At 43.4% G+C, this 14,158-nt stretch overlaps 1 protein-coding gene across 2 annotated transcripts in view; it reads left to right on the top strand.

Annotated features, from left to right (window-relative positions):
- Nucleotides 1–14,158, top strand: part of Fras1 (Fraser extracellular matrix complex subunit 1) — a 422,683-nt gene that overhangs the window by 327,212 nt on the left and 81,313 nt on the right. For both annotated transcript variants that reach the window (XM_052735413.1, XM_052735414.1), the window contains exons 38-42: nt 1,614–1,861; nt 7,063–7,211; nt 7,382–7,544; nt 9,130–9,265; nt 13,710–13,900. In XM_052735413.1, the coding sequence (XP_052591373.1) occupies nt 1,614–1,861; nt 7,063–7,211; nt 7,382–7,544; nt 9,130–9,265; nt 13,710–13,900 (887 nt within the window). The remainder of the gene's footprint in view (nt 1–1,613; nt 1,862–7,062; nt 7,212–7,381; nt 7,545–9,129; nt 9,266–13,709; nt 13,901–14,158) is intronic.

Genomic DNA, 14,158 nt, shown 5'->3' on the forward strand with positions numbered 1-14,158 from the left:
AAATCTAAAAATCATTTTAAATACATATTGATCGCATAGGGAGTATAAAAAAGCCCCAAAACAATCAAAATCTGGATGTTTTATATAAATATATATCAAAATGAATATTGTCTCTTCTAAGTGGTTATCCGTGAATGCTGTATCTCACTTCCATAATCTGTAACTTTCTCAAATCCTTGAGACGGCTGCTTTTAGAGATGTGATAATGCATTCTTCTGAATTTCCCTGGTGGGGTAAATCTTTACCCTTAAATGTGGATTAAATTTTTAAAGAGCAGCTAATAGTGCCCGACGGTACTGGTGCCCGCCTTTAATCCCAGCCCTCTGAAGGCAGATCTCTGTGAGTTCAAGGCCAGCCTGGTCTACAGAGCGAGATCTAGGACAGGCACCAAAACTACACAGACAAACCCTGTCTCGAAAAACAAAACAAACAAACAAAAAAAGAACAACTAATAGGCACTTGGGAGCAACAAAGGCAATTTTTTAGGGTTGTGAAAACGGAAGCCTTATGGGGGCAGGAGCGTGAAGCAGCCATTATCCCGTTTCCTCAAGGTTGCCTTTAACCAGCACTTCGTTGTCCCGCCCCCTAGTGTTGACCTTGACCCACACTTGTGTTTCATAGATGGCATCTGAAGGCCTTTGTAAAGAGTTGATACCTGTTTGTAGGTGCAGCGCCTACCAACGTTAGTGACGTCATGCACTTAGGGCGTAGAAGGGAAATACGGAGAACAAGCAAATTCCTCAGTCTCAGCAAGGAATCTCCAAAAGATGTAACTAGGAAGAACACCCCCAAGACTATTTCCTCATCTGAGTTCTGTGGAATAATGACGGCCCATGACTAAAGGCATGCTTTATTAAAAAAAAAAAAAAAAAAGGTTTCATGGCCCCAAAACATTGAACTTTAATATTTGTGGATTAAATTTTCCAAAATTCTAATTTAACTCCATTTTCTACAAACCTTATCTATGATGATGATATGTTATAGATTAGTACCCTGAGCTATGCAATTTGCACTTTTAACATCCAGGAACAACTCCCGTCCTACACTGTTCAAAATGAGGGTCTTGCACATGCTAAGCAAGTGCCCAGTCACTGAGCATTCAATTGTATTTTCACATTTTTTATTAAAAAAAACAACCTTAAATACCCAAATTAAAATAATGCCTTTGATGGAGCACAGTGTACTGTCTCTTTTCTTAAGTCTTCAAGAAATGTTCAGTACCATGATTAGATTCAGAGGAACAGTCAAGAAGAATATAAGCCTATTCTTTGTTTTTCTAGAACTGGGAGTGATGACTATTCTCCCAGAGTCCAATTTTAGCTCACTGTGATTTGGAGCCTTAAAAAACAACATCCACCAAGGCTGTCACCCCGAGGAATTAGCTGCCTTGTTAAATAGCCCTCACCTTGAGGAGTGAGGAGGACAGGCTAACCCACCCTTTCTCCAGGGAATCCTAAGTTGGGTGAGTGGTTGAACTAATTAGCTTCCCAGTCCCAGACTTCATGATTCTACGTGCGCTTTGAAATCGGGAGAACAGAGGTGTTGTATAAATGAGAAGTGTTATTCCCAGAAGTCACCGGCTTTACAGTTTGGGGTTGTTTTATTCTTGGAAGGTGACACTTTCACATATGACGAAGTTGAAAGAAATGCTCTGCAGTATGTACATGACGGCTCCTCTGCCTGGGAGGACAGCATGGAGATCTCAGTCACAGATGGCCTGACCGTGACAACATCAGAAGTAAAAGTGGAGGTGTCCCCGTCAGAGAACCGAGGGCCTCGGCTGGCCCCTGGTTCCTCCCTGAGCATGACTGTTGCTAGTCAACGGACGGCCGTAATCACCAGGTCAAACCTTGCCTATGTGGTGAGTTCTGACATTGACTCTCTTGCTCTCTGCACTTCTGGCTGAGCCCCCTAGGGAACTTCACCATGGCTGGGCACTTGGGATAGCAGGTCTAAACAGTGTAAAGGCTCTTTTCTTAGCATCGCTGCTATTCTCTTTGGAGTCATCCTGCACACCCTGGCCTCGCCCGGTGTCTCAGCGGTAGACAGGTGAATGCATATCTCTGAGGAGGGCTCAGGAGGTGGCTCAGGGGCTAAAGCACTTGCTGTGTGAGTATGAAGACCGGAGCTCAGATCTGCAGGATCCGTGTAAGAGCCATGTGGACACGGTAGCCAGCCTGGGATCTCACCGCTCAGGAGGGAGAAACGCTCCTAGATTCGCTAGCTAGATTAGCTGAGTCAGCTTGGTCTAGCAAGAGACCTTGCATCAGGTGATCAAGAAGGACACCAGGCATCATAGCTGGCCTCCACAGACTTATGTACACACATGGGAACATACATACACGTACATCTACACACACACACACACAAAATGAAGAAAAAATACGATGAAAATACTGGGACCCCCCAAGGGCTTGTGATTGTCAAAATGCAACAGTTCCCTTGTCATAAAAGCTCCAGGTCCATTGTTTTTGAGTGGAGAGTGCAAGAGGTCTACTGGGAATTTGGGGAAAAGAACAGTTGAGAATGTGCCTGGTCAGCCATGAAGAGTTAGTGGCTGATCCTGGCCACTTCCTGAGAGAAGGCTGACTTTCCCCAGCTTTGCTCTTACCCAGTCTACACAGAATATGAGCCCCACCCCCTCGGTGGTGCCTCTCTGTAGTTTTCCTAGGCCAGGCCACTGGCTTGCTGGCCATGCCCTACCCTAAGAGAAGGAGAGTAGTTGAGAAGAAGGGGGAGAACCAGAGAAGGGGGAATTTCCCCTGTGTCTGGCTCAAACTTGATTAAGTGATCTTGGTAATTAAACTCGTCTGCCTTCTTTGATTCTGCATCTGGGGCAAAGGATAATGAGGATAATTAATTTTATTTTGCAGTTATATATGTTGTAAAGAGATGACTACTGTCTATATAAACATAATGATGATTAGTTGTTATGCTTTGAAAGGAAGGATAATTATTTGAATAGTAATCATTCTTAGTATTGAATTTTTCCTTCACTGGCGTCAAAATTACAGTGAACAGCTTGTCCCTACCCTTCATTCGTGAACACTGTGTGGTTTAGGTTATCCTTTTCGCTGGGCAGTGGTGGTGCACGCCTTTAATCCCAGCACCTGAGAGGCAGAGGCAGACAGGTCTCTGTGAGTTCAAGGCCAGTCTGGTCTACAAAACAAGTTCCACGACAGACAGAGCTGCACAGAGAAAATCTATCTCAAAAAACAAAACAACAACAAAAAAGTTATCCTTTTCTGGGCTGAAAAATATCACTGTAAAGTCCAATTCCAATGGTGGGCATTAGATAAAGTGCAACAGATTGTTTTCTCCTTTAAATTGTCTTTTCTTAAACGATAAGAAACGGAATACCACTTGATTCCTCTCGTGGGTGCACTACAGTTTCCCCAAAGTTCCGATGGTGTTTAATTGGCAGATCATTTTTTATCATATGTTATGGTCCTTTGATCCTGTGAAAGTCATACATTTGTGAAAATGTATGAATTCAGATTTAATCAATAGATCGCCAGGCTTGAAAAATGTTTGACAGACCGAAATAGCTCTCCAGGAACAGCGCCTGCCCATTAACCACACATTACAAGCTGCACATCAAAATGTGAGCTCGTTGGCAACTTGAACATTTTCAAAAATTGATTGAATGTGAATTTACCCACCAGAGCAGAAAGATTTCGGGGAACTCTTCCAGCCTGCTGGAAGTACAGCATGGCATGCGTTCTTAAAGACACAAGCAGAATACTTGCAGCTGTTCTCTGAGTTGTACAGTATGGAAATTTTTTTCCTGAAATACTGAAGATTTCCGTAATAGAAAAGCCATTCAAAATGGCGGTCATAAGTAGACGGAGCACAGAGGTAGCCGCAGCCGGCCTCTTCGTCATTAGAGCGTGGGTACCAGGAGCAAGATGAGAGGGTGGTGGGGACTGGAGCGTGGGCACCAGGAGGGTGCTGGGATCTACCACAGCAAAAGTTGGACCATGCATGGTTCCTCTCTAAGGCTACTCATTTTTCAATCTTAGACAGGGCCTCAAACTAGGCATATAACCAAAATGAGCTTGAGCATCTGGTCATTTCTTGCTTCTACTTCCCAAGTGCTGGGATTACAGTTGTGCACTGCCACACTTTCTGTATGCCACACGGCTGTATGTAGTGCTGGGGACCATGTCTTCGTATGTACTAGACAGGCACTCTGCCAAATAAACCCCCCCCCACACACACACACACACGCACGCACGCACGCACGCACGCACGCACGCACGCACCCAGCTTCCTTAGTATGTGTGGGTTCTGGAGTTTGAATTGATAAGTTTTAATTCAATCTTGCCTCTCCAGATAGAGTGGCCATTGGCAAGTTGTTTAAACACACTTGCCTCACTTTTCTTGTTCGTAATATGAGAAGTACAAGATTAATATTAAAATGTGAGTAGCATTTCTATATACCATCCAACAACTGAAGTAATTCAAAATATGATACGTTAAGGTTATTACATATCGTGTATCTGAGAATCAATTTTAACAAAATGTGTGTAACTTCCAGGGAGAATCAAAGTTATAACCAGCTATATAGAAAGCACAAATGAATTTCCTGATAAATAGAATAAGAAGAAGAAATAAGGAGGGCAAGGGAGTCAACCATGGTGGCCCACACTTCCAACCTCAGTCCTTAGAATTCTCAGTAGGAGAATAGGAGGCTTTCACGTTTAAAGTCAGCCTGGGCCACATTTTAAAAAACTGATCTTCAAAAAAAAAAAAAAAAAGCCGGGCGGTGGTGGCGCACGCCTTTAATCCCAGCACTCGGGAGGCAGAGCCAGGCGGATCTCTGTGAGTTCGAGGCCAGCCTGGTCTCCAAAGCGAGTTCCAGGAAAGGCGCAAAGCTACACAGAGAAACCCTGTCTCGAAAAAACCAAAAAACAAAAACAAAAAACAAAAAAGTGTCTCCAAAATATAAAAAGGAAGAAACAAAAAGAAATCCCCAAAGATTAGGGGTTTCTTTTTACACCAAAAATATTCTTTCTAGCAACATATCAAGCCATTTTTAAAAATTCAAGCTGTCAATGGTGGTTCACATCTTTGGTCCCAGCCCTCGGGAGGCAGAGGTAGGCAGATCTCTGAGTTTGAGGCCAGCCTGGTCTACAGAGCAAGTTACAGGACAGCTAGGGCCACCCAGATAAACTTTGTCTTGTAAAACCAAATTAATAATAATAAAGGAAGGGAGAAACAAAATTAAGAGTGATTAAAGGGCCCAAGGGCAGGATAAAGGAAGTGCATATAAGTTAATTATTTGTGTATGTGTTCCTGTGTGTTTGTGTGCATGTGTATGTGTGTTTGAGTGTGTGGAGAGCAGAAGACAATGTTGGGTATTGCTCTTTCTCACTCCACTAGGACTCTCTGAGTCGGCTATGCTGGCTAGCCGGTGAGCCTCAGGGACCTGCCTGTCTTCCTCCTCAGCTCTGGGATTACACACATGTGCCACCAAATCTGACTTTAACATGGGTTCTAGGGATCACAGTCAGGTCCTTATGTTTGCAGATCGAGCACTTTCCCAACTAAAAAAATGAACATGGTTTTTGAACAAGGAAATTATATAAGAATAGGATCTGTTTTCTTATGCATTTTGATGAACTCATGATCTCTTGGCTGGTCTAAAGTAGTGTTTTGGTTTTTTTTTAATTACAACATATTGTCAGAAGAAGAAAACAATAACTGGTGTCTCACATTTGAAACCCAGAAATTTTTTGAAAATTGGGGTATAATAAGATAATACCTGACATGAAATAAGCATTTCCTTGCTGGATTTGCCAGTGTTTGAGACAGATGTTTTTTATTCTAAGAATCAAGTACCCTGTTCTTGTTCTCACATCTCAGAAGAGGGTACCTGAAAATTCTCCGTGGTCTTTTGAAGATCTGTCTCAGTGAGAACTCCCAGAAATAGGAGGTAGTAACTCTTTGGAAATCAATGTTTTCTATTTAATCTCCCACATGGAGAAAGGAGAAAACAGTAATACTATACATTTAGAAGAAATTTCCTGAAGTCTTACTGTTCCCTTCTGGGCTACTGTCAGGTGAGCTGAGGCAATTCTGTGATCCTGCACTGAGGATTCTAACTGTTCATTGAAAGCTGCCCTCGGGGATGGACATGACAAGGACCCAGACCTCGCTTGCCTGGCTCACATCTCCTTTCCCATCCCTCACCAGCTGCACAGTGTAGCCAGGAAAACTTGAATTTGACAGTAAAATTATCATGCAACATTTGTTTCCATTGTTGCTGCAATAAAACAGAGTGTCCCCATTTTCACAGTCAGCTCCTCTAAAGGACACATGACCCAGGGAACCTCTAAAACGGCATTGCCTGCCTCCAAGACATTTCCAAAAATATTCTTGAAGACAGAGGAAACTGTTTATGAATTGTTCTTGTCAGTGTAGATGAACAGAAAGCTGATTTTATTTCTCAATAAACAATAGAGAGGAAAGAAATGTTCTTTGTTAAGATTGAGTATCCTAGGGAGTGAGGATCCATTGATTCAGTTCCCATAGAAGGAAATCCACAGGACCTCCTAAATTCTTCTGTTAATCAAAATTTTTGTCACATTGGTATTACTTGAAGTGAATCATTGGCTAAGCAAATTCCGTTTCATGGAGTTGTGTCATTGTAGAGTGTATTATATACTATAATGGAATTTTGCGTACTTCTAAAATGCAAAGTGTTCTTAGAAATTGCAAAAGAAGCCTCCTCCTGTGTTTATAGAATGATGAACTAGAGCTGGCCATCTTCTCTTCTGTACTATGCACATGTAATAAAAACAGACCCTTATGACTCTTTCAGAAACGATAAAACATCTCTTTGTTTTACTCCCTATACCACAAATGCGTTTTCCCACTGTTACCTCGAGCTGGTCTTCCAAGAAGACATTTGAAGAGGGATAAATCCTGAGCTCTTGTGGAGTTGGGGGTGGTATTGCTTTATGATAGGGGATTGCTGCCTTTAGCATAGGGGGAAGTGAGCCCCTGTGGGTCTCTGCAAACCTGCATTCATGTCCTGACTCATATTTGCCTGATTAGGACGATTCTTCCCCTGACCCAGAGATCTGGATTCAGTTACGTTCTCTGCCCATGTATGGTGTGCTCTTAAAGACCTCAGGACCTGATGTGGAGGAACTTTCAGAGGATTTCAATTTCACCATGGAGGATATCAACAACAAGAACATTAGGTACATAAGCGCTGCAGATTCTTTGAAAGGGTTTTTTAAGAACCGTAGTAATCAACTGGCTGTAGCTCCTTCAAAGAATGCATTGTTTCTGGTATTGTTTTATACAACAGGTCGATCCTTTTACTCAGCTTGTCAGGGTGACTCAACCTTTATTCTCCCGTGTCCTATAGATACTCAGCTGGGTTTGAGACGGAAGAGCATCTGGTTATGGATGGCTTCCACTTCTCTGTCTCAGACATGGACGACAACCGTGTGGACAACCAGGTCTTTACCATCACGATCACTCCTGCCAAGAGCCCACCGCACATCATTGCTTTTGCTGATCTTATCACGGTAAACGGCTCTCTGATCAATCAACACCCGGGGCTTGGGAGAGCGAAGATCCTTGGTGATGTAGCTGAAGGATTTCTGCCTAGATGGGCTGCCAAGCTCTTCCCCTAAAGTATCTGGGCGGTGATAGCAGACTGTCTGTGGCTATCATTGTAAACTTTTTTTAAAATATAGAAATAAATATATGCAAAAGCCCAAATCATTATATTCGCATGAGTTAATCAGAACACACACACATACATGCATGCTAGAGAGTATATTTTATATATATATATATAATACTAGATATTGTTTTATATATAGATAGATAGATATTGTTTTATATATATATATAAAATATTAGATATTGTTGGCAATGGGAATAAAACAGAAGTAGAATATACCTTTGAGGATTTGAGTTGGTAACAACTAAAACATTGGAAAGCTGACCTTACATGAATCAAACCGATATTTATTATTATTGACACAATTTGGAAATCCTGTGTGTGAGAGGCAATGTAACACATGTCTGTCACTGAAGGTATCAGCCAGTTGCCTGTACCAGCTTTGTTACATACTAGCAGACTGGCTTTGCAGTAGGTACTTCATTCTTTCTAGCCTCCATTTCTTCCTTAAGTCTTACAATTTCTCCTACATAAAGGATTTCTCTGGTGATTAATGAAAATAGCCTGCGTCACTCCTAGCAGAGAGCCTGGTGCATAGCAGCAGATTCATAAACACTTTTCCTTCTCCTGCATCACGTATGAACAACAGTACCCAAAGCCCAGGCATTGCCTAGTTCTATCAAGTGCTTTAATATTCACGAAACTCAGAATCATTTCTAGACAGTGGTGATATTCCCCACTTCCCCTTTTCTACAATTTGGGGAAATAACTTGAACCAACCTCAAACCGAGAGTCCCGTTTTGTAATTTGTAAGCCACCCTACATCCAGCCGAGAATTCAGAGCCAAATGCCTTGACCATTTCCATCAGGCCAGCAAAGAGCATCAGGGCCAGAATGCAGAGTTAGCACATAAAGCCAGGCCCTAAAAGAAAAGGTTAGTTCCAAGAACTGCTTATACATATACTGATTTATTTTCTTCTTTGACGTTAAGATAATCATTAACTTTCAGGTACAGCTAGTCCTTTATTCCTAGATCCCAATAAATATACAATATGAGGGAATAAATGGGACTTTTATTTGGATGGTAACGCCTGTAGGACAGTCAACCTTGGAAATGTGAAGGAGGGCTGCATCTATCATTCTCTGGTTGTGCTCTGTAGAATTCTGATGCCCCAGGAAAGCCGCTATCCTGTCCTGAAACTTGTTGAGATGGCTAGTTAGAACTGGCCAGAACTGCTTTATCACCAGCTCCATCACTGAATGAAGTGCCATTTTGAGAAGAGACACACAGCCGAGGTGTCTGAGTACATCTTTGAGACGTGCTGAAAGATGTGCCCGGCTTTGGCAGCAGGCACCTCCCTCATCTGCAGAGGTCTGCGTCCCCACCAAAGCGGAGCTGGTGCTGGATGGTCACCCCAAGCAACAGTTTCTGGTTTGCACCCCTGCCTCTGCAGGTCTACATTCCTCATTCCTTTCTTCCTCAGGTTGATGAGGGAGGAAGAGCCCCACTCTCCCTACACCATTTCTTTGCTACTGATGATCACGACAACCTTCAGGGCGACGCTGTCATTAAACTGAGTGCTCTGCCCAAGTATGGCTGCATCGAAAACACAGGAACAGGTAACCATAGTGGCTTTGCTGGAGAACTATTTGGAGTCTGGAAATGGGGGACGGGAGATATTCTAATTAAACCTGGACATGGAGAATGAAAGTGAGATGGACCCATTTCAAGAAAATGGAAGAAAAAAAAGTTTCTTTCATTAATAAAAAAAAAAAAAGAAAAAACGTTACTTAGCATTTTCTTTATGCCATGCATTTTTAGGTATCAATGATATATCAATAAATAAAACAGATAACCCTCTCCACCTCCTTATTGACTTGTATCCTAGCAGAGAGAGAGGAATGAATGGGAAATAGCATGCTAGCAGGTCAATAAATGCAAGGAAAAACTAGAGCAAAGTAAAGGCATTTGGAGTGTGAGCTATGGGGCTGAGGGGCTCACGAGTTGTATTCAGAATTGGGGGTCAAGGAAAATGAAGATTTTTGCCCCCTTCCTGTGAGGCCGCTGTAGTTTAGATAAACTGAAGCTTGCGTCTGAGCTCCTTCTGTAGATATGACATCAACTGAAGTGCATGCTGTCTGTCTTTGACACCCTCTTCAACATCCCTCCCCTCCGCCATCTGCCCTAGACCCACAGGAGGTTATCACACAAGGAGAGGCCAAAGGCGCGTGGCGTCCACAGGCCCCCTGAGACCCGCTGTGACTGGCAGCTGAGACAGCGCCTGCCGCTTTCTGAGCTGCCGCGTCTGCAGTGAGATTCCCAAGTGAACCAGTGCCAGTGCCAGGCTCTAATTGGCACACAGCTAGCAGCTCCTGCAGACAGACCACTGACTGCGGGTGTCTGTGTCCAGCATGGTGCCTGCCACTTGAGCCTGAAACCGGAAACTCATTTAGAATCGTTAGGTTTTCCTATCAACAGTCTCGGGTCTTTTCCCTCTCTCCTCTTTCCATGTGTGTGTGCAGATTGGTTCATTGCATCATTAAGCTCCTTTCAACAAATGTGGGTGCTAGATACAATGTTAACATGAAGGACATTGACCCTGCCTGGAGTGGGGGACAGATAGACTGATGGATTACATGGTGAAGGACAGAAAAAGGAACAGAGCATTGAGGGCATAGAACAAAGCAGTTGCTTCTGCCTGAGAAGGCGAAAAAGCTCCAGGGTCAGAGAGAGTTGCTCTGGGCAAAGGAAAAATGGCATCTCCTGCAGAGACAAGTGCAGGGGTGAGGTGGGAGATCTTGAAAGGCCATTGCCCCTTACTGCCTCCTCTCTCCATGCGGTTTCTTTCCCCGGAAGCCCCTGTAGCACAGACATTTACCTGAAGCACCTGAGGTAGCAGATAGGCCACACTGGGGAGTGGAAGTCAGAATTCTGGCAAGTCTCAGCCGCTCTGGAAAGTGATTCTCTAACTTTTATGTGTGTGAGCATCATCTGAAGGGGTTGTGAAAACGCAGTGTCTCGGGCAGAGCCCCAGAAATCCTGTTGAAGAGGTTGGTGTGGCCCATGAACTAACACTTTTTGTCACCCCATGTGCGATGGACATCATGGCTGCGGGTCCTAGCACCACTAAGAGACTCTTCCTTCTCTAGTGGCGTGGGCATGAACCTAAGGGGAAGGGAAGATACTCAAGGGTATGAACTAACTGCCCAGTTCACATCAACTGAAGATACTGCCCTTTCCTCCATGGAGGAAGCTCAGAGCTTCAGCTTGGAACCAAGTATTTTGTTTGCTGATGAAACTAGCTACCAAAATTTAATTCCAGCTAAATTGGAGCATATTTTTAAATCTGGGAAAAGCAGCTTTTACTCTTCACCAAGCAGGAGGGAAGGCAGAGCGATTACAGTGTTGGATGTGAAACCCAATGGCATAGAATCTAGATTCGTCCGGGACTGGTCTGATCGGGGCAAGGCCCACTGAGTTGCTCTGGGGACATCTCTGTTCCAGTGCTGAGGAAAGCAGGTGTCCAAGGTGACAGCCACACTCATCAGGGGCTGTTTAATTTGTACCTCGGACATTCTGCTGAGGAAGGCAGGGAACGCACATCAATGATGTCCAGCAAAAAGAGAAAGTGCAGTTTTAAAACTTGGGGAAAATTGGTGCTTAAGGCTTCAGTGTCTGGTTCCCTTGATGGCCAACTAACTCTCTGAAAATTTTAAAACAAGCCTTATTTTTATATATATATATATATATATATATATATATATATATATATATATATATATATTTTTTTTTTTTTTTTTTTTGGTTTTTCGAGACAGGGTTTCTCTGTGTAGCTTTACGCCTTTCCTGGAACTCACTTGGTAGCCCAGGCTGGCCTTGAACTCACAGAGATCCTCCTGGCTCTGCCTCCCGAGTGCTGGGATTAAAGGCGTGCGCCACCACCGCCCGGCAAGCCTTATTTTTATTCTGTATATTTTGAGGTATCATTTACTGAGGCTTTTCTTGACCCAGATAACAAAGCCAAACTTCCCAGCTTATAATGATCAATGAAAAGAGAAAGTAAAACTTGGAGGCGTTCTCAGCAGTTTGTTCCGGAAACCCTCATCTCTGTGTCCCGGGGATTGCTGGGTCACTGGCTGCCTAGGTGTCTCTCAGCTTCAATTTTCTTTCTCTATTTTCAAACAAGTTGTGTAAAACAAACCAACAAAAGACATTTTCAGTCTTAGTCTTTGCACTGGGGTACCAACAAATGGCACTGTCTAGAGTCAGGAAGTTACTGGCCTTTTCAGGATCTCTTGTTTGCACAGTGTCCTAGAGAAGGGAGAAGAAGCCGTCTTTGTTTCCATATGGACCACCTCTGCTTTGGAGATGTGTAGGCATGGTTTCTTTTTCTCCACTCTAGAAGACTATGGTAGCAAGTTAAAAACCAATCAATTAGAAGGACCTGGCTAGAACCAAGGACAGGCCGAGCCGCCCATCACTTCGTCATTACTTACTCTTCCCCTGGGCTTTTTGCGGCCTTTGTTGTTGGGTGAGAAGAGAGGGCAGGAAGCAGCAAAGCACGGACTTTGAAAGGTGCCACACGAGCATCTTACTCTCCAAATGCACCCCTGTTGGTCAGCTTCTAGTTACTGTAACACACGCCCGAGATAAGTCAACTTCTAGAGACAAGGTTTGCTTTACTCCTGAGATCAGTGGTAACAGCCCAGGGTCAGTTGGACCCTCGCTGTGGCGATTCATCATAGCCGGGATGGGGTGGAAGAACAAAGCTCCCTCCTTAAGTCCAGGATGTAAACAAAGAGAATTGGTGGACAGTCCTAGTCTCCCCGTCAAGGGCCCCTAGTGAGTCTAAGACTCCCACTTAATTCCATCTCCTAAAGGTTTTGCACCACGGGCTGGAGACTAACACATGGTCTTTGGGGGAAAACTTACCCAAACTGTAGCAGCTCTTCGTCCCTGAAATGGACCTGAACACTTCCGTGTCTGAACGGTACCTGAGTGTCATGGCTTCTAAATGGTCTCTGGGCACTCAGTAGCCCTGGCATGCTATCCTATGGGCTGGGTTCTTAGCGATGTATAGGTTCCTTCAAGAAACTGGGAGATCAGCCCTGGAATATGGGAGAGAGTGTTGTAGAACAATGTCTTCTGGACAAGTCACGGCAGTTGTTTCCATGAACCCACAGCAGCAGTGGCTGCCTTCACAAGCCCTCCACAGGACTGTCCCCATTCCAGCCACCACTCTAAGAGGAGCAAAGGTTGTGGGGGTGTGGGATGAGTCACATTCCCAGGGGTATATCCACTGGTACACTGTCCCTTACTCAAACAGTAACCCTAATTAAATGCGGTCTTGCTCCCTCCCTCTCTCTTTACAAAAACAAAACAAAATAGAAACTATATGCTAAGTAGGGGGAAACTTGAGAAGAAGGAATTTGGTTCCAGGGGGAAGGATAAGAGGGATCATGAGAGAACTTTGATCAAAGATTATACATACATAAATATACATACACATATATGTATATACGTACATAAAGGCACACATGAAATCATTAATGACTAAAGTTTAAAACAAGAAGCTTGGAAGTCAAATGGAAATGTGCTGGAGGAGAGGTTCTAAACAGAACGGGCCATAGTTAACTTTTTCTTATGTAGAGTAATTGTTAACACTTGAAAGATACACCAGAGTGGTGGGGTTTTGAAACTGCTAAAGTTTACATTAGAACGCTGGCTATTAACACAATATTTATTCCCCAGTTTGTGGTATAAATGATTAGAAAGAAACCAGCCACAGATTCTGTGCTATGTAAAAGTTAAACAACTGAGTGGTTCCAGGTACATTATCTCACCTGATTCCCTGTAGAGACAGCAGGACTGGTGTATCCATTTATAGCTGGAGAATGGTCTTGGAGACACTATCCACCTTCCAGTTTCTGGGCTTCAGCTATGTCCTGTCTCTGTCCATAGTCACACTTTTATCACATGTTGATAACGATGTCTTCTTTTCTAAAGCAGTCCCATGTTCAGGCACTCAAACAGAGGTAAATGTTTTCTCTTGATATTATGTAGGGGATCGCTTTGGCCCAGGAGCTACCAGTGACCTAGAGGCATCATTCCCTATTCAAGATGTCCTGGAAAACTACATTTACTACTTTCAGAGTGTTCATGAAAGCATCGAGCCAACCCATGATGTGTTTAGTTTTTATGTGAGTGATGGAAGCAGTCGCTCTGAAATTTACAGCATCAATATCACCATTGAGGTAAAGACTATTGGAGATTAAGCCTTCAGCCATACAATATCCTACTCTTAAAAGAGCTATCTTTAAACCATGTGATATTACAGTCTTGATCAAGTTGTCCTTATATCAACTCACAAGTAAAGGGTTGGATGTGACCTTCAACTTTAAATATCAATTTTAACACATAACCCTGACCTTCTGGAAACGTGTGAAATCATAGTTGGCATTTGGGGAAGGTCAGAGTTGGAAATCTGGATTTCTATTTTAGGAGAAAATGTA

Source organism: Peromyscus californicus, unplaced genomic scaffold (assembly GCF_007827085.1).
Source record: "Peromyscus californicus insignis strain IS unplaced genomic scaffold, ASM782708v3 Scaffold_13__1_contigs__length_99412109, whole genome shotgun sequence".
NCBI lineage: Eukaryota > Metazoa > Chordata > Mammalia > Rodentia > Cricetidae > Peromyscus > Peromyscus californicus.